The sequence below is a fragment of the Caretta caretta genome, chromosome 13, assembly GCF_965140235.1.
Source record: "Caretta caretta isolate rCarCar2 chromosome 13, rCarCar1.hap1, whole genome shotgun sequence".
NCBI lineage: Eukaryota > Metazoa > Chordata > Testudines > Cheloniidae > Caretta > Caretta caretta.
The window spans coordinates 11,235,913-11,259,649 of record NC_134218.1 but is presented as its reverse complement, the minus strand read 5'-3'; the positions used below and the strand labels follow the sequence as shown (position 1 = coordinate 11,259,649).

At 38.5% G+C, this 23,737-nt stretch overlaps 1 protein-coding gene across 4 annotated transcripts in view; it reads left to right on the top strand.

The window, feature by feature from the left end:
• Nucleotides 1–23,737, top strand: part of GNAS (GNAS complex locus) — a 256,365-nt gene that overhangs the window by 145,547 nt on the left and 87,081 nt on the right. For all 4 annotated transcript variants that reach the window (XM_048819684.2, XM_048819685.2, XM_048819686.2 and 1 more), the window contains exons 3-4: nucleotides 14,034–14,088; nucleotides 14,181–14,300. In XM_048819684.2, coding sequence (XP_048675641.1) covers nucleotides 14,034–14,088; nucleotides 14,181–14,300 — 175 coding nt within the window. The remainder of the gene's footprint in view (nucleotides 1–14,033; nucleotides 14,089–14,180; nucleotides 14,301–23,737) is intronic.

Below are 23,737 nucleotides of genomic sequence, written 5' to 3'. Positions count from 1 at the left end.
CATGCAACTTTTAAATTCATTTTCCACAAACGTTCATGTCAGTAAACCTCAACCACTTAAATATTTGGAGGAAGCAACACAAAGGGTATGTCTTGATGGGCAAAAAGAGGGTGTGTTTAGCTCAATGGAGTTAGCTTAAAGCAGTTAAAAGCTTCATTAAGATGTCAGCTAACACGTCTGAAGCTACATGAGGTGGCTGTGTTGTCCCTTAGGCACTGTAGGCATCTCAATGGGGCTTTTTGCTCATGTTAAACTAAGTTGATCTCGTGAACTCAATTGAAAAATACCCCTTAAGAACTTAAGAATGACCGTCCTTGGTCAGACCAGTGGTCAATCTAGCTCTGTATCCTGTCGTCCAACAGTGGTCAGGGCCAGATGCTTCAGAGGGAATGAACAGAACAGGGCAGTTACCAAGTGAGTCATCCCCTGTCATCCAGTCCCAGCATCTGACAGTCAGAGGCTTAGGTACACCCAGAGAATGATGGTGTCCCTGAACATCTTGGCTAAAAGCCGCTGATGGACCTAATCCTCAATGAATTTATCTATTTTTTTTCTTTTAACCCAGTTATACTTTTGGCCTTCATCACATCCCCTGGCAATGAGATCCACAGGTACACTGTGCGTTGTGTGAAGAAGTACTTGCTTTTGTTTGTTTTAAACCTGCTGCCTGTTAATTTCATTAGGTGATCCCTGGTTCTTGTGTTATGTGAAGGAGTAAATAAAACGTCCTTATTCCCTTTCTCTACACTATTCCCTCTGTCACATTCGCCCCTTAATCATCTTTTTTCCCAGCCTTTTTAATCTCTTCTCCCGTGGAAGTGGTTCCATACTCCTAATCGTTTTTGTTGCCCTTGTCTGTACTTTTTGCAATTCTAATGTATCTTTTTTGAGATAGGGCAACTGGAATTGCACACCGTATTCAAGATGTGGGCATACTATGGATTTATATAGTGGCATTATGACATTTAATGTCTTCTTATCTATCCCTGTTCTAATGTTTCCTAACATTCTGTTAGCTTTTTTGACTGCTGCTGTACATTGAGCAGATATTTTCAGAGAGCTATCCACAATGATGCCAAGATCTTTCTTGAGTAGCAACAGCTACTTTAGACCCCATCATTTTGTATGTATAGTTGGGATTATGTTTGCCAATGTGCATTACTCCGCATTTATCAGCACTGAATTTCATCTGCCATTTTGCAGTTTTGTGAGATTCCTTTGTAAATCTTAGCAGTTTGCTTTGCACTTAACTATCTTGAGTAATTTTGTATCATCTTCAAACTCTGCCACCTCACTGTTTACCTCTTTTTACAAATCATTGACAAATATGTTAAACAGCATAGGTCTCATTACAGATCCTTGGGGGACCCTGCTATTTACCTCCTTCCATTCGGAAAATTGATAACTTATTCCTACCCTTTGTTTCCTACCTTTTGACTAGTTACTGATCCATGAGAGGATCTTTCCTCTTATTCCATGACTGCTTACATTGCTTAAGAGCCTTTGGTGAGGGACCTTGTCAAAAGGTTTCTGAAGGTCCAGGTACACTATGTCCACTGGATCATCTTGTCCACATTTGTTGACCCCATTAAAGAATTCTGGTTAATTAGTGAGGCATGATTTCCCTTTACAAAAGCCGTGTTAACTCTTCCCCAACGAACTGTGTTCAGCTATATGTCTGATAATTCTGTTCTTTACTATAGTTTCAACCAATTTTCCTGGTACTGAACTGAGTTTTACTGCCTTGTAATTGCCAGGATCACCTATGGAGCCTTTTTTAAAATCAGTGTTACATTAGCTATCCTCCAGTCATCTGGACAGAGGCTGATTTAAGCAAGAGGTTTCATACCACAATTAGAAATTCTTCAGTTTCATATTTGAGTTCCTTCAGAACTCTTGGTTGAATGCCATCTGGTCCTTATAACTTACTACTCTTTAATTTATCAATTTCTTCCAAAACATCCTCTATTGTCACCTCAGTCTGGGACAGTTCCTCAGATTTGTGACCTAAAAAGAATGGCCCAGGTTTGGGAATCTCCCTCACATCCTCTGCAATAAGACCAATACAAATAATTCACTTAGCTTCTCCGCAATGGGCTTGTCTTCCTTGAGTGCTCCTTTAGCACCTCAATCATCCAGTGCCCATGTCGGTTATTTGTCAGACATCCTGTTTCTGATGTACTTAAAATTTATTTGCAGTTTGTTTTTGCGTCTTTTGCTAGTTGCTCTTCAAATTATTTTTTGGCCTGCCTAATTATACTTTCACACTTGACGTGCCAGGGTTTATGCTCCTTTCTGTTTTTCTCAGTAGGATTTTACTTCCAATTTCTGAGGGATGCCTTTTTGCCTCTAACTGCCTCTCTTACTCTGTTTAGCCATGGTGGCATCTTTTGAGTACTCTTGCTGTTTTATGTTTAATTTGGGGTATACCTTTAATTTGAGCCTGTATTATGTATGGTGTGTTTAAAAAATTTCCATGCAACTTGCAGGCATTTCACTCTTGTGATGGTTCCTTTAAATTTCCAGTTAACTAGCTTCCTCATTTTTGTGCACTTCCCCTTTTTGAAGTGAAATGCTACTGTGGTAAGTGGCTTTGGTATTTTCCCTCCTGCAAGGATGTTAAATTTAATTACATTATGGTTGCTATTGCCAAGGAGTTCAACTATATTCACCTCTTGGGCCAGATCCTGGGCTCCACTTAGGACTAAATCAAGAATTTTCTCTCCCCTTTTGGGTCCCAGGACTAGCTGCTCCAAGAAGCAGTCATTAATAGTGTCTAGAAATTATCTCTGCATCCCATCCTGAAGTGACACGAACCCAGTCAATATGAAAATTGTTTAAGTCCCCCATTATTATTGAGTTTTCTGTTTTTGTCTTCTCTAATCTCCCTGAGCGTTTCACAGTCACCATTACCATCCTGGTCAGGTGGTCAGTAGTATATTCCTACTGCTATACTCTGATTATTCAAGCATGAAATTTCTATCCATACAGATTCTGTGGTACAGTTTGAGTCATTTAAGACTATTTCTATGTTTGACTCTGCTTTCTTTTACATACAGTGCCACTTCCCCACCAACATGATCTACTCTGTCATTCCTGTAGATTTTGTATCCTGGTATTACTTTGTCCCATTGATTATCATTGTTCCACCAAGTTTCTGTGATGTTATATCAATATCTTCATTGAATACCAGGCACTCAAGTTTACCCATCTTAGTGTTTAGACATCTAGCACCCTTTTTGCATATAAAGATGGGGACAAAAAGGGAGCGAGAGTGACCATAGCTAATTCATGTGGAAAAATGTAAGTGAATATTTGTGAAAACTTGTTTTGGAGAATTTGCCCAGGTTTTGGTATAGTCATAAATTGTACTTACTTATCTACCTCCTGTTTTTTCCTATTTCTAGGTTAATGTCAGTTGAAAATTACCCTTCTGAAATCTGTATATTTTCAGTGGGCCAACTAAGACATTTCTTTTTAAAATCAGAAGATAAAATTGTATTTTGTCACCTATCAGTTTGACAGGCAAGAACTTTCAAAATCTACTCTCTAGCGTGTTGTAAGGCTATATTTAGGAAGTATTTAAGGTAATGAAGATTATAATCCATTAAGAAATTGAGACATTGAAAATCATAACAACTTGCCCTGAAAATAGTGGTGGTGTTAGCACAAGTGGCATGTGGGACAGAGGGATGTTACATTGGAGTAATTTTAGGGTTTTTTACCTGACAGTACCCTGCACCCACACACACACGCATTGTTTAAAGCAAATTATTTGGCGTTTTAGGCTAGAGTAAATAATCCTCCTCCAGACAGGAATAATTTAGCTTCGCAGTGAGTCTGTTCACTTTAAGGTTTGTGTGGACCCATTCCTAAGTACTCCACTGCTGGTAGTCCTCGCAACTGCTATCCCATACTGCATTGCTTCACAGCTTGATTGGCCAGTCTTTGTACTTGTGTGCCCTCCACTGCTCCAGGGTCATGACTGATTGTCACTTCTCCATTTAAATGCTGGCACTTGGGAGTGCATTTTTGCAAGCAATGTCACCACGGCACCCAAGAATGATATGATGGATAGTTATCCAGAAAGCATCCCAGACAACACCACAAGTACCAAGACAGCATGCCAAGCACCCAAGACTCCACAGAAGGCAACCATGACCCTACTTATACCATGGGGTCCAACCACAGGAAATTTTTTCCTGGGCAGCCAAGAAATATACTGCACAACAGATTCAGAGATTACATGAATCCCATGCAGACAAGCAGACTGAAACAGCTGTGGAGGACAGCTCTGCTGGTAGCCAGCCTGAAAATGCTGCAGATGGGGAGCTCTACTAGTAAGTATTATGTGCCATTGCTAGTCGTAGTATTATGTGCCATTGCTAGTTGTTCTGCAGCAGTGTCCTGTCTCACTGGTCAGCGCTGACTGCCTGAGCCCATAAGCGGTGCTCCACCAACTAAAGCTGCGCCAGATAAATGCCCTGGCAGAAGTAACTGCTCAGTTTCATCTAACTGCTTCTCCTCCACCTGTAGCCATATCATTGCGGCATCGGAAGACTCCAAGCCAAATCCATCCAGCTGCGTGACTGCCAATACGCGTGCATCATCCTGTTCTTATTAGTGACTGTCATGGTTGTTGCACTTGGCAGTGTGGTGTCCATGCTACCTGACAGCTGTTCACAAATGGCACTGTCAAACTACAGATGATTTATGGGATGTGGAGAGTAATCTTAGGAGTTTGTTAGTTTGACTCCAACTCCCAGAATTCCTGTCACTTCTGGTAGGCACCCCATACAGTGCACTGCGAGAAATTGCTGAACAGTAGAATGCTGCACCATGGGATATCTTCCCAGAATGCTACAAGGTTAATTTAAATGAGCACAGAATTGTATGGACCTAATGTTTAACAATAAAAGTACCTTTTTAAACTGGCATAATAAATCAGTATTGGATGTACTTCATTTCGATATAGTTAATTTGCTGCACTTCATTTCGAGATAGTTTACTTAAAATGAACAAAGTAATCTGAGGTAACATCCCCATACAGACAAGTTCTAGCTGGAGAATCGCTTACCAAAGAGTTTTTCATGCTGTGCATTTATTAAGACGCCATTACTTGTCAACACCTAACCCAAAAGGGGGTTGTGAACCTGCTCAGGAGTTTGGGCTGTTGGGCTGAGAGGGTGGAGGGATTTTTGCTGCGTATTGTGTTTGGAGAAGAGACGGGTGACAGAACACAGAGAAACTGAGAAAAGACAATCGGGAAATTGAGCCAGGGTTTGTCTACACGGTGGGGTAATGTACTCTACACAGGTGTGATTTCTAAAGCGCACTAATGTGTTAGCAATTAAGTGGTCCATGTAGACCCTGCTGATGTGCACTAATGGTTCCCTACATGTTTCAAACAGCATTATGTTAAAGCATACCACCCGGGTTTACCTGGGCCAGTTAATGTGCAACACATTAGTGTACGTTAGAAATCACACCTGTGTAAAGTGCATTACCCCACCATAGAGACAAGCCTTAAGAGGCAGGAAGAGAGGAAGCAGTAGCCTGTAAAAAAGTGTGAGACTTGGTGTTCAACTGAGTCCAGGACACTTGAAGCTGGCTCCATTTGAAAATTGGTGTAGTATGATCAATTTTAACTATGTGTTAAATCTAAGTATATTTTTATCAAGTTATTCAAACATCTTTTTGAAATAGACATTATTTATAATTGAGTAAAATGAGCAGAGAAAGTGAACAATCTAGCTAATACAGGTTCCGATTTACACTGTTATGGGACAGCAAAAGACAGCAAAAGAACAATTCAGAACTTGTTAGCCCTATAGGGCAGATAGTTGGTATCTAAAATCACTAATGAAAAACAGAAAAGCAAAATCCTTAGTTTGAGAGCAGAATGTTGAGAGGAAGGGAATTTCTGTAGGACAGGGAAGAAAGTAGAAGTAGGAAATAATATAGGAAAAGGAACAACATTTCTTGATCCAGTAGTAGCAGGGATATGCTCTGATCAGTGAGCTGTCTACAACACTTTTGAGGCATAAGCATGGTGTCGTTAGTAAAATAATACTTAGGGGCTTGTCTCCTCAGAGCAGTGGTGCACAGTGGAAGGGTATTATTTCTAAAGTGCACCAATGTGTTGCATGCACACTGGCCCATGTAGACTATGCTGGCATGAACTAAAATTTCCCTTGTGTGCATTAACTTAGTGCTGTTTCTGACCATGACTCTTTATTTTTATCTCCTCTCTCCTGTTTAAACCTCTCCCTTCTCTATTGAGTGTCTTTTATCTCTCCTATACACTGTTTCTCAATCTCGTTGTCTTTCCTTCTCATGTACTTGTATATGCAACCTTTTCATCCTCTGGTGACCATCACATATTTCAAATAGACAGGGTTGCTGGTAAACTAAACTAACCTATTGCATTGTCTCAGTCATGTGTTTATAAAAGAGAGTACTTTGACTCAAAACAGAAAGCTCTTTGGACTTTAGAATCTTATCATAATGTGCATAACAGAAGAATTTTGGTAAAGCCAGGCTGCAAAACTTGGCTTACTGCTGAATCACAAAGTAATTTAGGAAATTTCTGTAAATATGTACCCTAATTTAATTTTGTTGTCTTTATCTTCATACTGATGAATTTCATAGCCTATAGTCCTAATCCTGTAGATCTTGGATGTATTATTTGGTATATATTGGATATATTTAAGGCAAACTCAAAAATGGTGCATATTTTACTTTTTATCAACTTTCATAGGAGGGCTACATAAATGTTAATATACATTTTGTGAATACTGACAAGAACATAAGAACGGCCATACTGGGTCAGACCAAAGGTTCATCTAGTCTAGTATCCTGTCTTCCGAGAGTGGCCAGTGCCCCGGAGGGAATTAACAGAACAGGTAATCATCAAGTGATCCATTCCTTATCGCCCATTCCCAGCTTCTGGCAAACAGAGGCTAGGGACACCATCCTTGCCCATCCTGGCTAATAGCCATTGTTGGACCTATCCTCCATGAACTTACCTAGTTCTTTTTTTTTAACTCTGTTATAGTGTTGGCCTTCACAACATCCTCTGGCAAGGAGTTCCACAGGTTGACTGTGCACTGTGTGGAAAAAATACTTCCTTTTGTTTATTTTAAACATGTTACCTATTAATTTCCTTTGGTGACCCCTAGTTCTTGTGTTATGAGAAGGAATAAATAACACTTCCTTATTTACTTTCTCCACACCAGTCATGATTGTATAGACCTCTATCATATTCTGCCTTAGTCATTTTTTTTTCCAAGCTACAAAGTCCCAGTTTTAATCTCACCTGTTCCATACCGCTAATCATTTTTGTTGCCCTTTTCTGCACCTTTTCCAATTCCAAAATCTTTTTTGAGATGGGCCAATCATGTCTGCACGCAGTATTCAAGATGTGGGCGTACCATGGATTTATACAGAGGCAATATGATATTTTCTGTTTTATTATCTAGCCCTTTCTTAACGATTCCCAACGTTCTGTTAGCTTTTCTGACTGCCGCAGCACATTCAGTGGATGTTTTCAGAGAACTTTCTACAATGCCACCAAGATCTCTTTCTTGAGTGGTAACAGCTAATTTTAGACCCCATCATTTTACTTGTATAGTTGGGATTATGTTTTCCAACGTGCATTACTTTGCATTTATCAACAGTGAATTTCATCTGCCATTTTGTTGCCCAGTCACTCAGTTTTGAGAGACCCATTTGTAGCTCTTCACAGTCTGCCTGGGACTTAATTATCTTGAGTAGTTTTGTATCTTCTGCAAATTTTGCCACCTCACTGTTTACCCCTCTTTTGCAGATCATTTATGAATATGTTTAACAGTACAGACTCCTGAGGGGACATCACTATTTACCTCTCTCCATTCTGAAAACTGACCATTTATTCCTACACTTTTGTTTCCTATCTTTTAACCAGTTAACAATCCATGAGAGGAACTTCCTTCTTATCCCTTGGCTGCTTACTTTGCATAAGAGCCTTTTGTGAAGGACCTTGTCAAAGGCTTTCTGAAAATCTAAATTCACTATATCCACTGGATCCCCCTTGTCCACATGCTTTTTGACCCCCTCAAAGAATTCTAGTAGATTGGTGAGCCATGATTTCCCTTACACTAGCACATTAGTATAGCTGAAAAAATGACTATGTACAGCTACAGTAAATTCAGATGCAAAGAACATCTGCTGATACAATATTTTATTTAAATATTAAATATAAAAATTATACTATTTTTAAATGAGTGCTGTGATATGGATTATTCCTTACCTGCAGGAGGCTATTCTTCTGCTTTCCAATTGTGATGAGCTCTTGTAAGCACACAAGAGGGGTGTGCTCCACTGCTAGTGATTCTCAGCCTTTCCATTCATTTGTAAAATATGAAAACAAATTGATATTCTGTTAGTTCAGTACAGGTACATATCTTTTTTTCAGTGATAGAGAGCTAAGTGAAATTGCTTTTTTGGGTACTTTTATAAAAATTATGCTGGTTATATGTACTGTTTTTGTTTGGCAACTAGTTTGTTTAACTGGAAACATAGCGTTGCCAGGTACAAATTGGTAGTTTTTTTGCCCCCACAAGTTAGTGGAATGATCATGTAAGCAATTCAGGACAGTGAGCTAATTTTGTCATTGTTTCAGAAGTTGAGATATTTATGCAATAATGCCTAAGACATTGACCGTTGTAAGTGGCAAAAGCCAGGTTGTTAACAACCTTGAGAGGAAGCCGAAGTCAATTAATATGGTATATTAAAACAAAGTATATATCCCTCTGGTTGTTCTATTTGGCAATGTAGATTTAAAGGGAATTTTGCTGTTTATTGTTGTTTGCAGCAGTCATATAAATATTTAGTAAATTATAGTGCAGTCTGACAGCTACAGTAAATTGGCAGCATCCGAGAATAATGGATAAGTGTGTTTAATTCTGTTTGAGAAAAGTTACATAATCTGGACTCAGTGATCACAGGGAAGAGTTTCTGTTTCCAATCAGGTATCCTACCAATCCCTTTAGGGTTCTGGACAGGTTGGCTGTTGGTCAAATAATACATTAATGGAACTGAAGGGCATACTACTATTTCACAAGCAAAGGAAACGCATTATGCCTAGGACACTTCTATTCATTTCTTGCAGATTTTAAGGCAGGCTCAGCAATAAAAAAAGCAAACATCCTTTAAAAATGAATGTCAGCATAGCTTATATAAGCAATGTTGAGGTTTAATTATTGTACTCACATTACAGTAGGCCTAAGTGTATTATGTTTTTCAGGGAATATCCCTGCTTTAGGTGGTCTTCATGCCTGGATTAACTAGCATCATAATCCACTTTCATAAATACACTTTACCTTCATTAGAAGTGTTTCTTTGTTATGTACTCTCTGATCAAAGGCTTTTACTTTGACTCCAAGGTATAGTACATCAAACTGCTACTAATCACCTCTTCACTGCATCTTTTATAACACATTTGGTAACTAAAAATGTTTTTATAATCAGGTTGTGAAATTTGCTGTGCAGTCCCCATTTTATTGGGAAGATGTTTCTCTATCACTTTTAAAAAAGAATTTAGGTACTTTGTGAACCTTGAAATGATGGTGGCACATTGTAATGGATTTTTTTTTAACTTTCTAAGGAAAAAATAATTAAAACAGTTTTGTTACTCTGAATTTCTGAGGGATTTGGGTTTTGTTTTTCCAGCAGTCTCACTGAAGGCCTGCCATAGCATATGGAGAAAAGTATTTTTTTTCTTTATCATGTCTCTTTATAGAATATATTTAATAGTAATTGTTTTGTAGAAAGAGTAAAACACTCTAATATCTGATTTTAAACTTGTTTTTTTCTTTGTAGTGTTAGTATTCTTAACACCGACAGTGCTGTACCCATTCCTTTAGAGTACAGTACATGATTTTTAACCTGCCAGCAGTTCTAACTGAACATGTGATTAATGAGAGGTTGAAACTAATACTTTGTTCTGTCAATTATTTTAACCAGTAGAACAATCGTGTCACACGTTTTATTAATATGACCATGTTTTAATAATTACCATAGCACATTTTATTTAATGCCTTCAGGCTAACAGTCTGATTTCTTCCCCTCCTCCTAGCAAAGCGTACATTAGTTCACAAAGAGTGAACTGATTTCCTGGTCTTTGCTGCCACCAATAAAGCTTTTGGAATATTAATGTAGAAGTTGTAAGTTTTTTCAAAAGGTCCCTATACCCAGTTTACAGATGGATATTCATATAGTTCCTGGGTTCTAAAATGCAATAAAAGTTGCAATTAAATCAGACTACAAAAAGTCAACTTGCTTGGTAGCCTGCTGGCTATGTAGGATTTGATAAAGCATTATAAAGTCAAAACAAAAAAATAGTAGTCTTCTTCTTTAATAGAAAATCATTAGGGCACTGATTCAGAAAAACACTTACACATGAAGTGCTTTACTGAATAGGGATGCTTTTACTAATCAGGGTCTAGGCATGGACTTCAAGGAAGGATTGAGTCTCTTAAGCTTTAAGGTGATTTGTGTTTTGACTTTCTTCCCTTTTTGAAATTAAAGGTAATATTTTCCATGGTTCCTCAAACAGATTTTAGTGTCCTTCGTGATAAATGGATACAGCTTTCCCCCCACCCTTTTAAATAACCAAAACAATGGCGTTTGATAACTACTGTTAAAACTGCACAACCGCAACAGAATTTAACCCTTTGTTCTGGGCTGTGCAGACTGGCCCAAACCATGTTATAAACTGAGTATTAAAAGGTGCCTTTAATCCCCGCATGGATCTATGTATACCACAAGCTGTGGAGAAGACATATAGAGCTGTCAGTAAATTAAATATGAATGTTTCCATGATATTATATCTAATCTGTCCCCATGAAAAGATTTGGTTGGGATATAAACATTCCCTTGCAGTTTTGGGGATTGGGCTAGCACACAAACTAATATGTTTTCAGTTTAAAGCTGAATATGGTGCACAAGTAAACGATCAACATTAATGGTGAGATGTAGGTGATTTTTAAAATTCGTAGTTTTTAAAATCTGAGCTGTCTTATTATTAATACAAGAGGAAAAGCTGTTTTAAATTAGAAAATATTTTTAACCTGGCAATGTTCCTTTAAAAATAATTCTAGCAGTGGTGAATGGGGGGTGGTGGTGGTGGTGGTTTCAGAACTCAGTAGGCTAAAAATATGTGTATAATTTGTGAAAATAGTGTTTTTATGTGAAGAGATGAATTCACTACACCTTATAAATCCCTGAATAAAAGCTGGTACGAAGTAGCACTTTTTAAAAGCAATTGCACTGTACATCAGATATTGGCTGAACTATTGATGAGCACGTTGAGTTTCCTGAAGAGTGAGGCACCTCATTGCTATGGAAAATTTATGCTTAGTAAACATTATAAAACACAAAATGAGATGATACATTCATTGCTGTGTAATAAGATTCTTTGTTTACAGGACATACCACAGGGCCATGGCAACAAAAACACAAATAGGGGGTCGAAGTATTCCTGTAGTAAAGATGGTGATGATTACCTAGCAATTTGTTAATTGTAGGAGTTTTACACTACTTCAGAATCCATTATCACTTTATTGTGATACTGATAGCTTGAGGATCTGTGAATGTAAATATGAAAGATTGACTGAAAATCTGAATGTAATATTAAATATATAGTTTTTGTGGTGTGATTTGGGAATTTTTCATGAATGCACACTTAGCAAATACATTGAGAAAATTTTCTAAATTAAAACCTCATTTGTTTTGGAGAAGAGTGAGATTATGATTGACTTTTTTTAAAACAAACATACGTACATTAATTGTATGCATTGTTGTTGTAGCTTTGTTGGTCCCAGGATATTAGAGACAAGATGGGTAAGCTAATGTCTTTTATTGAACCAACTTCTGTTGGTGAGAGATACAAGCATTAGAGCTTACATAGAGCTCTTCTTCAGATCAATAGAAGATATTACCTCATCCACCTTGTCTCCAAACAAACACTAAAACCTATTAGATTTTTGTTTTGCCTTTTTAAGTGCCGTACCAAAATAAGGCAAAATAATTAAGTATAACCATTCTTTGTTTGACCCCAGTCCTGTAGAAACACTGACACCTACGTCTAACTTGAGGAGATGAGTAGTCCCATTGACTTCAGTAGAAGTGTGTGTGTTTGCAGGTTCAGGGCCCCTTTGAATAAAGGGAACAAAATCAAACCAGAGTAAATGAAAGTCTCTCACTGTGAAGTTTGAATCAGTTCCCATTTGCTTCCTGCCTTCCATCTTCTCTCATCCCTAGCAGTTTCATTGCATTGTTTTGTTTAATGTTTACCCTGTTCTGTAAGAGCACTAACCTTTAGAAGTGGGAAGTCACAGCGGTTAATGCAATTGTTGTATTAACTGCATAGCATTTTTGTACCCACCTTTATGTCTTGTAAAATGTTAGTGTGCTTGGTGTTGGGGGGGGGGCGGTGGGAGGGAGGGAATCCCTTGTCATCTCTTTAGTGTGTGTGCGTGCACGCGCAGCGGGAATAGAAATGAAGGAGGACAATGAAAAGGAAAAGAGGGAGAGCAGGCGCCTGTCCTTCCCTTATTTACTTATTTTTCTTAGCTCAGTGCTTTTGGCCTCTACTGATTCATTGCTTTGTTCCCATCAGCTGTGTCAGATCCCTGAAGCAAGAACTGGTAGTCGCCAAATACAATAAATTTGGAATCAGGTGGTCTGTAGGTAGACTAGGAACACAACCACAACTGAGACTTCACATCTATTTGATTCTAGAATTCCACTACCCTGCCTGTCTGTTTCAAGGTACATGGCGCATCAGTGCAAGATGCCTTAATGCTGCTGTGTTCTTTCAGTCCATAAGTGCAACGCTTGCACCACAATTGGATCCTAGCAGCTGTAGAAAAATTACCTCCAGACCTGCAGCAAGTCACAAAATGCAACGTGGCAAGCAGCTAGTGCACTGTATGTGTGTTCTTTGGACTTTGTCTTCTTCCCCAAAGGCTTTTTATTCATGTTTTATTCTATAAACAGATTTCTCCACCCATCTCCAGCCAACTATGTCTGCCTGTATTATTGTTGAAGCAGAATTATTTTTCCTTCAGCTCTTCTTCTGCATTCCTGATTGCTGATTATACTTCCAGTTTCATTTTACTGCATTAAGATTCATGGTTACATCAGGTGTTTTTAATATGTTGATTATACATCTTCTTTGATTTAATATTAAATATTTAAATAACTTTTGTGGTCAGATTTGCATATGACATACATTACATGACATACCTGATGGATTTACCTTGAGAGTAATTTTGTTAAGAGTCAATGTCTTCAGGACCTGAAGAAGAGCTCTGTGAAGCTCGAAAGCTTGTCCCTTCCCCCAACAGAAGCTGGACCAATAAAAGATATTACCTCACCCATCTTGTCTCCTGTATTATGTTGGTAATTCTATGTAATAGATTAGCCCTCCTATCCACACTATACTTTGCATGTTCATGTGGTTAAATTGTATATCTCCTTCTGGTCTGAGCTCTCTGTTACAGACGTTTTCCTCTCTGATTTTCTTTTCACCCTTAAATCTTTGTGTTACCCTGGTCTGCTTTGTTTTTTCTTGGTTGTTTTGACTTTTGGTAACTTGTCTCTTTTATCTCTTCTTTTCCGCTCTTCTATAAACAGCCTCCAGGTATTTCTATTCTTTGCACTCAAATGAATCCAAACCTGCTTGATCTACAGAAGGTCCGTAGTAGCACTAAGATGAGTTCCTCTCCATCCAAGACTGCAATTTTAATAAGTTTATATGGGTTTATTATGATTAAACACATGTATCTGAAATCAAAATCTGTTTTCCTAAACAGGTAAGATAGTTGGTGCTCTAACTACAGGTGTGTTCAGTGACTGAATGGGAGTAAGCAGGCATCTCACTTCTTGTATGTTTTGTTCTAATGAAGTACTTTTTCATTTGCATTCCACTTCAGAAACCTCTGTTTTTGTGGTGCATAAATTTAATTCGTATGTTTCCTTGGTTACAGGGAGAAAAAAATGAAAATTCAGGATATTAAAAACAATATTAAAGAAGCTATAGAGGTAAGTCTACAAACAATTATTTCTTGCTTCTAAAAGCTGTTTTTAACCACTATCTCATTAACAAATATGGGGTATTTTCTCTTTCTTTGCAGACAATAGTGACAGCAATGGGGAATTTGGCACCACCAGTGGAGCTAGCCAATCCAGAGAACCAGTTTCGAATCGATTATATCTTAAACTTAGCTAACCAGATAGACTTTGATTTCTCACCAGTAAGTAAATTTCCTCTTCAGTTATAATCATACTTTTTGTTTGGATGATTATTTTTCACCTATGTCACAGTAGATGCTTACAAGAATATCATGCAATTCAATGAGCCGTCTTTACTAGGTACATAGGAACTCCCATACTGGGTGAGACCAGTTGTCCATCGAGACCAGTATACTCTCTCTGACAAAAGCCAGTACCTGATGCTGAGGAAGAAGTGCAAGAAGCCTCCCTCCCCCGCAGGCAAATGTGGGATAATTTTGTCCCGCATGAAGATCTCCTTCTAATCCCATATAGTTAGAGATAGTTTAAGCACTGAAACACTAGGTTTTATATCCCCTTCCCAAGTTTTTTTGATAGCTAGCCATAATAGCTAATGCTATTCTTGTTATCCATATAAATGATAAGTCCCTCTTGAGTTACTTTTTGTGTTGGTTAAGTAAATAAAATATACAGTAACATAACTAAAATATGCAGGACCAGGTTGTGGGTTGTCCTGCCTGGGACTCCAGGAGCTCACTTCTCTCCCCCTGTTTCTCTTATTTAGCCAGCCACAATCTAAGGCAGTGGTTCTAAACCAGGGGTACACAGAGGTCTTCCAGAGGGTACATCAACTCATTTAGATATTTGCCGAGTTTTACAACAGGCTACATAAAACTCACTAGCAAAGACAGTACAAACTAAAATTTCCTACAGACAATTACTTGTTTGTACTGCTCTAAATACTATGCATGGAAATATAAGTACAATATTTATATTTCAGTTGATTTATTTTATAATTGGAAACATCGGAAAGTAAGCAATTTTTCAGTAATAGTATGCTATCATACTTTCATATTTTTATGTCTGATTTTATAAGCAAATAGTTTTTAAATGAGGTGTAACTTGGGGGTATTCAAGACAAATCAGACTCTGAAAGGGGTACAGTAGTTTTGAAAGGTTGAGAGCCACTGATCTAGGGGATGGTAGGACTGGCAGTTCTGATGGTGCACTTCTGCAAGCCAGCCTGTCCAGATAGGGTGGGGTCAAGCTCATTAGCCAGCAGTGTTGAGCTAGTGTAGGGGATGATGCATGCTATATCTTTTGGAAGGGTGGCAGAGTTCTGGCATGACTCCATCCTACATGCCACCACAGCTAACCTATCCAGAGCTACACTGAGAGTTCTCACTAGTGGACTGCCCCTCCTCACTCCCTGAACCTCATTAAACCTAGCCAATGGCTTTAAAGCCAGAGCAAGCCCAGAGTAAATGACAAAAGGTATCATTAGTTAACTTGTTTTTTGAGGATATATCTGCTGCGTCTGACTTGCTAATGCTGTCACTTGACCTTGGAGACATTCAGCAGCCCCATAAAAATACAAGGTGCTACTTCTAGTTACTTGGAAAACCACTGGAAAGGCAGTTTTGTTAATTACCTCATAGCATATGATACTTAGTTGTAGTGTTATGGCAGCAATTCCAGTGGCAAGATTCAAAAGACTTCATGGGTTCCAGAGGACTGAAGGGTGTATTACTATACTGTAACAAAGCTAGGGTCCATCTAGTCCAATATTTTGTCTCTAGCAGTGACCAGCACCACATGCTAGATAGAAGGGTGCAAGAAGTCCTGAAGATGTGGGATCGCTTGCCCTGGCAAGATTTTGACCCATCTAAGCTTTAAAAACTGTTTAAACCAGCTAGTCTACAAATTCAGCGATGGAGACATTTTATAGCTGTTATTGCTGCCGATAATTTTTCTGCATCAGTCAGCTTACACAAGGAATGTCCTCACATACCTTGTATCTAACGAAACATGTCACTAATGACCAGCACTCCAATATTGAGATTGGCACAGTGATCTCACAATCCAGAGAACCAGCAAAGTTCAACAAAATCAGAAAGGTTGGGGTAATGTCTTGTTTGTCCCAAAGCCAATATAGTAAGAATACCAAAGTAGTAGTAGTAATTAGCATAAACAATCAATCTCTGTAAAGCAGTGAATCCACATAAGATTTTAATTTTAAAACTACCTCTCATGTTTTTTAGTTAAATGAAAAATCTTGTGCTTCAGTGCTACAAAGAATTCCATATTTTGAGTGCAATAGTTACAAGTATTTCTGGGGGGCCAAAGCATTACCTCTCCACTCACTCTTGCATTGGCTTCAGGTCTCACCAAGACCAGCATTTTTTGGTGCTTCAGGTTCAGACATATAATAATGTGATATTTTCCTATGATTCTCTGTGATCAGCCTCTGATTTTTAAATCTGACTCTTCTCTTTTGGCTTGTTGCGGGCCTCAGAGTTTTCTTCCAGTTAGTGATATTTGTGACTTTTTTCCTGAAGCAAGCGATAGTTTTATAGTCTGGGAACAGCAAATAATTGAATAAACCGACAATGCATGTGCACATGCGTGTACAGTAAATTAAGCTGTGTTCAATATACAATGAAGAAAATCAAGAGGTCCAGCCTGTTTTTTTTCAATCCAGTCACAACCTGAAAAACTTTCATCTGGACCCTTTCTCAGTCCTGCTTGCAGTTAGAGATTCCTCTTACATATTTGGAATATCCTCTGTGCTTTTTCTCATAAATATAGGATTTCCTTTTGGTGGCTTTGAGACATGCTTATTTTGAGGGACACAAAGATCTAATTGGGGAATGCCCAATATAATATGGAATATTTGTTTGCTATTCTCTCTAGCAACATAAATGGATCAGTCCTTTTCTAATCAAACAGGAAGCCTCAAAAGTTTGCCTTATTTTATTTACAGATTAAGAGCTGAGTAAATCAACAGTCTGGATTGAAGGCAATTAGTTATAGAAATACAATTTTTAGGGAATGTTTCTTTACAAATCCAGCAAGGTTAGAAACATTCACACAATGAAGTATTTTGCGGGTTTGTTCCATGGTCCTTAGTAATAGAATATGTGTGCTATATTCATCCAGTATAAAAGCTGTCTTCATGCGTTAGAGCAAGGTAGAATTCATAGAAGCAATCTTATTCTCTTTCAGATGTATTTGAACTTGTTTAACGATCTCCTCCCTGCTTCCGTTAATAAATGAACCATTTTTACAATATTTTAGTTTTGTGATAATTTCAAATTCTACTTTTTATGAGAGTTATTCTAGGGACTAATACAATCCAACCTCATAAGGATATTGTGTTGATTAATTCATTAACGTTTGTAGAGGTTTGTGGGATTTTTAATGGAAGGTACTGAAGAAGTGGAAGATATGATTGATTCTTCTGGCATTGATTCACCTGACTGACTGATAGGCCGTTGTTTTGTATTTATACAACTGCAACCCTTGGTGTCCTTGGCATGAGCAAGAGGCGTGGTCAGTGGTGTCTTTATTGTTATATAGACATCTCTAAATACTATGCCCTAAGAGCTTCATAGTGAGATCTGGTCTGTATTCTTGTGATGGTTACAGACTAGCAAGTGGGTTCTGTTAACACTGATCCACTGCCAAGACTTGAAGACATCTGGCACTCCACAGATACAGTGGGCTGGCAGAATCCTAGGAAAACTGATCGTTAGGTGATGACTTGTCAGTCATGGATGATCCCACAGAAAGAAAGGGTTAATCTGTCAATATTGGATATGAACCCCCAGAGAGAGCAGCTCTGCTTTGGGATGCTTACACACTTGTGGCTGAGACTACAGACTACCATGCAAATGCAAACACTAGTGAGGCTGGAAAACCTCTTCATTCCCGCATTGATGGGGAAGTGTGAAAGAAGAGAGACAAGAATTCTGGTATTCTGAGCAATTTTTTACTGAGGGCACTGGCCCACTTCTCCTGCCTCTCACTCAGCTGGACCGTTTTTCTTCTAAGCTGACTAGCTGCTGTGAAGCTCCAGTTATCTCTATCAGCTTGTGAGAGAGAAGAATGGGACTCGATCCATCAGAGCTTAGGACGAGAGCTTCTTTTAAATTTCCCACCTCCCCCACTTCTGGTTTCTCTCCTTTCTGACAGGTTTCAGAGTAGCAGCCGTGTTAGTCTATATTCGCATAAAGAAAAAGAGTACTTGTGGCACCTTAGAGACTAACAAATCTAAGGTGCCACAACTACTCCTTTTCTTTCTCCTTACTGAGCGGTCTAGTGCCCCCAGCTGGCAGGTTATGTACAGAACTAAACATTCCCGTGCCAGCTCTCCAAAATGGGCTTCCAAACTACAACTGATGCTTTGGGCCCTAACATTCCATCATCCAGCTTCCAAAAACTCTTTTTGTTAGAATAGCTCGGATGCTGCAGGAATGGAAGGATTATCATCCACTTTGTTCCTGTTATACTACCACTCCTTTTAGCCACCTCCCTTAATATCTGCTCTTTCTCTTGTGTTGGTTGTGTGTGAAGTAAGAGAGGGAATCTGCCCAAGTCCAGATATTTCATCTCCAGACAAGAGCCTTTGTGTGTATATTTCTAGGGTAAAAGGCGACACACCAGTTTAGGGATACAAATCACCAGTTTAGGTTGATTACAAATGCTTCATGGAACTCTCATGTTTTCTTGAGCAAAGAAATTGTTTCAATTTTTAAGCACCGATCATGCAAAGACATATGTATGTGCTTAACACTATGCTCTTTGAGTAGTCCAGTTGGCATATTTAAAGTTAAGCATGTTGTATATAAGTGTTTGAAAAATTGAGGTTTTAAACTGGATTTCCGTTAGCTACCAACTTGGACAAATACTGTTAGCAGGTTCTGTCCCCAGTGATGATATGAACTGTAGTCTCAGCTGACCTGATTTGAGTGTAGGTTATATTCCACTGGCACCTGAAAAATGTAACCTGTGTATTAATTATGTGAATTAAATAAATTAAAGACTGAGGATGTCCCGAGATGTTAACTCCCCGGGCATAGTAATTGAAATATATAGTCTGTGAATGTCTCGGTAGGAATAATGCAAACTTTATGTGCTGTGGAGGATTTAAATGCACCAGACTGCACAAAAAAACACAAAATCTAAAACTCCAAAAAGCCCACAATTTTCTGTAGGTGGAGAGAGAAGCCTCAGCCCTCTGGTTTGCAAGTTATGCAGTACAGCTAAGCAGATCCTGATTGTATGATAAATGTCATCATTCACTAAAATCATTTTAAACTGTTTTAAGAGGCTGCAAGATGCCAGTATCGCTGTATGTGTGTGCTGCAGTAACCTCCACTTACTACTTTTTAAATGTAAATACTATCACTTAAAATAAAAATGAAATCTGTAATTAGTTGAGAGAAAAAATAAGGGAATTCTAAAAGCAAATTATTCATTTAACTTTACTTTCTGCTTATGCCTACATTTTGAATTCACAGAGGAGACACAATATGGGAGTTAATACTTTATTTTAACCTGAGAAAGCTACAGTATCAGTCTTTGTGGGGCGAGGGAAGGGAGAATGTAAAAGGTCCCCCAGTATGTTTTCTTCTCTACCCTTCCCACACTTTCTGTCTTTTCTTGTACATTGCTTTACCCCCAGACACATGCAGTGCCAATAGCCAAATACAGAAGGACTTTACCTGCTCTGACTCTTTACCAGTGTTTGGGGCTAGCAGCAGCACATTCCACCCCTTTTTTTAAATAAGATAGTAATCACACCTTTCATATATTGGGTGTTAATACTGTGGAATTTGGGGAATTTTTTTAGCAGTAGTGATGATATTTAATTGCATTTAAATGCAATAATAGATATACTCTTTTGCATCTTAGGGTCTACCAACTTTCTTTCCCATTTGCTCATTTGGAACTCATGTTCCAGCTGGCATCCAGACACTCTGCTCTCAGTGTGGTGTTTGAACTGGATTTTCTATGAGGATATGCAGAAACTGCAAAGTAAGCAGATGGAGAAACATAATAGAGAGAACACTTGTGCTGTTACATCTCCAAAAGATAAAGGAGTTGCCCTTTGAGGGCTATAGATATTTAAGGCCAGATAATGCAAGATGCTGAGCACTCTCCCATTTGAATTCACCTCACATGATCATCTTCAAAGCACTCATTTGCACGTGGTCTGGAAAACACATGTTTTCTAAGTGCTGAGTCAAAGATAAACAGAATTTAACACCCACATGACATTTTGGTGTTTGGGTTGCTTTTTTTTTTTTTTTCCCCAGCTTGGAAAAGAGACGACTAACAGCGGGGGGGGATATGATAGAGGTCTATAAAATCATGAATAGTGTGGAGAAAGTGAATAAGGCAATGTTATTTTCCCTTTTCCATAACACAAGAACTAGTGAGCTGTGGCTCACGAAAGCTCATGCTCAAATAAATTGGTTAGTCTCTAAGGTGCCACAAGTACTCCTTTTCTTTTTGCAAATACAGACTAACACGGCTGTTCCTCTGAAACAAGAACTAGGGGTCACCCAATGAAATTAATAGGCAGCAGGTTTAAAACAAAAGGAAGTATTTCTTCACACAACGCACAGTCAACCTGTGGAACTTGTGGCCAGGAGATGTAGTGAAGGCCAAAACTATAATGGGGTTCAAAAAAAAATTAGATAAGTTCATAGAGGATAGGTCCATCAGTGCCTATTTGCAAAGATGGTCAGGGTTGCAACCACATGCTCTGGGTGTCCCTAGCCTCTGACTGCCAGAAGCTGGGATTGGACCACAGGGGATGGATCACTTGCTGATTGTCTATTCTGTTCTTTCCCACTGAAGTATCTGGTATTGGCCACTGTTTGAAGACAGGATACTGGGTTAGATGGATCATTGGTCTGATCCAATATGGCCGTTCTTATGTATTTAACATTATTCGTTAGCTAATCTTCATAACATCCCTTTTGTAGGTGAGGAAACAGAGATATGAGACATTAAGTGATTCAGCTAAGACTTCACTACCTAAGTGATTTACGTACACTTCATTGTCACTGGTAGAATTTTGTTAGAACTCAAGTTTCTTTAGACCAGTGGTTCTCAAACTTTTGTGCTGGTGACCCCTTTCACATAGCAAGCTTCTGAGTGTGACCCCTCCCCCTGTATAAATTAAAAACACTTTTTGATATATTTAACACCATTATGAATGCTGGAGACAAAGCAGGGTTTGGGGTAGAGGCTGACAGCTTGCGACCCCTCATGTAATAACCTCGTGACCCCCTAAGGGGTCCTGACCCCCAGTTTGAGAACCTCTGCTTTAGACCATGCAATCTGGCTAGAGCAGAAAAATGAATAAAAAAAAGTAAAATTATCTTCACTAATGTACTGAGCTCTTTGAAAGATGTGTCTTGAACATAACATAGGAACACCCAAGATTCTGAGTTGGGAATAAATTTCATATAGTGCAGTGTCTTATTAAATGTGACTAAGGTTAAGATTGTGTCACAGTTTTTTGTAGTAAAAGTCACGGACAGTAAACAGAAATTCACGAACGCCCGTGACCTGCTCCTGACTTTTACTAAGAATAAAATGGGGCAAAGCCTAAGCCCTGCTGTGGAAGGGGAAGGTGGAGTCCAGCAGCTGCTCCCCAGGGTGGTTGGGAGCTCCAGGGATCTCTGGGGGCCCCCCGGGGCTGAAGCAGAAAATGTCATGGAATCTGTGACTTCCATGACATAATCTTAGCCTTAAACATGACCTTAAATTGAGAGGAAGACAGTGTATTTGGTGACATGATTTAGTTAAAAATTCAGCACATTTGGTAATGGACAACTAGATTTCCTGAAAACAAGTGCTTGGTTTTTGTATTAGCATTTAGTGGCAGGCGATCTGGCCAGCTGACAGTAAGCAGTTAAGTGCTTAATTCACAGTAACATCCCCATTTTTTTAATCCTTGCTTCCTGTTTCAGTGTACCTTGTATTCCAGTGGCAGGAGGCTAGGAGACTCTCTTGAAGCTATGAACCTTCAGAGAAAACCTTCTCTGTTTTACTGACGCTTATCCAAATAGCTTCAATGTGTTTTGAATAGCACTGTATCCAACGTCTTGTCTTCGGCATATTTTCAGCAGATAGTTTCTGAAATCTAAATATACAAATATCTAAATTTTAAAAGGGGACTGGCTGAGTTAGGGGATTGATAAAATAACATGGAGTCTGTCGACAAGTTTCCAGTCTGAACCCAGTCTGGATCAGAAGTGGCCACAAGTAATCATTACCATTTGATGGACTGTTCTGTGGCCTATGAGAAATGAGAGGTTTCAGTCCTCACCCTAAGAACCTCCATCATAACTGACGCACAATTTTGGGCAGTCCAAGCAAAGGAAAAAGATTGAATGGACATAGAGATTCAAAAGTCTTCTTATAAGGTGTTGCTTCCAGACAAGATTTGAGGAAGCCCAGCACTTGCCATGGCCATGTTGGTACCATGTCTGTGGATGAACAATGGATTTCATCCTTCAGGAACTGTAAAATTTGCACTATTTATGAACTCTAGAAACATTTTTAAAGAGAGAAATCCAAAGTTAAAAAAAATAGTGTAAATCAGCAGTACCAAAATAATTCCTAATAATTAGAAAATTTCTGGCCATTTACAACTGGTTATAAGGGTTTTCCCTTAGCTACACATGAATTTGTTGTAGTTTGTGCTTCCCAGCAAAAGCACCTGCCTGGAGGCATCGAGATTCAAAACCCCGTGTCCTATATAGTCACAGTAAGAAGCATTTTATCAGTGTTCAGAAGTTCTCAACAGTTTTGAAGTATCTGAGATCAAGTCAGTTGTACCCATTGTACTTCCTAGTGTTCTAGTAAGCATTCTGTTATATATTTTGTAAAGCTAATGAAGGCTTATGTAGTAATATGATTTGTGTAGTAATATGAGACCTCAGTTTAGCGCTGGTGAAAAATGTGGGAAGAGGTAGAAACCACTTTTCTTGATGGTGTGTGAAGCTTGGAAAAATTCTCCATTTGTGAACTTTTTTCCTTTTTATTAACTAGCAGCCAGTTTTACATATTGGTTTCTAAATTGCTTAGAATGGATGTTGGATTACTGCGTGTGCGTAAAAATAAAAAAATAAAGACAATCCTGAAGACAGCATCATTGTCCTTCACTTCTTTAGGTGAATAGAAAAGTACATCATTGAAACCAGAGTTTAAATTTTGAAACCGAATGATGATATTTTTCTGTAGTAGGTATTTATGGTTTTAAATTTACAATGATCACTGTGATTAGTTTAGGGGAGGAAAATAAGTTGACAAAAATGCTCTGTTAATCAAAGTGAACCAGGTCAAGATAGCTGAGGAGGTTAATTGTAACAGAGCTGATGATAAACAGAAATGATAGGAAGCCTTAGAATTGGCGTGATTTTTCTTCCTGTGGACACATTGTAAAAATACAGAATAATCTAAATAGTTGTTGGTTTTCTGTCCTGAATCTTTTAGAAAATGTATGGTTCGGTCATTAGAAAAAATAAAGAATGAGGAGAAATTTGATTTTTGTTGGGATGTGAGGAATTGAAGTATGGGATAAACGTTGATCACTGAGGTTACTTTGCAAATGTAGCAAATAGAAATGTTTGGTTTATGGCTTGAGCGAAAAACCTAA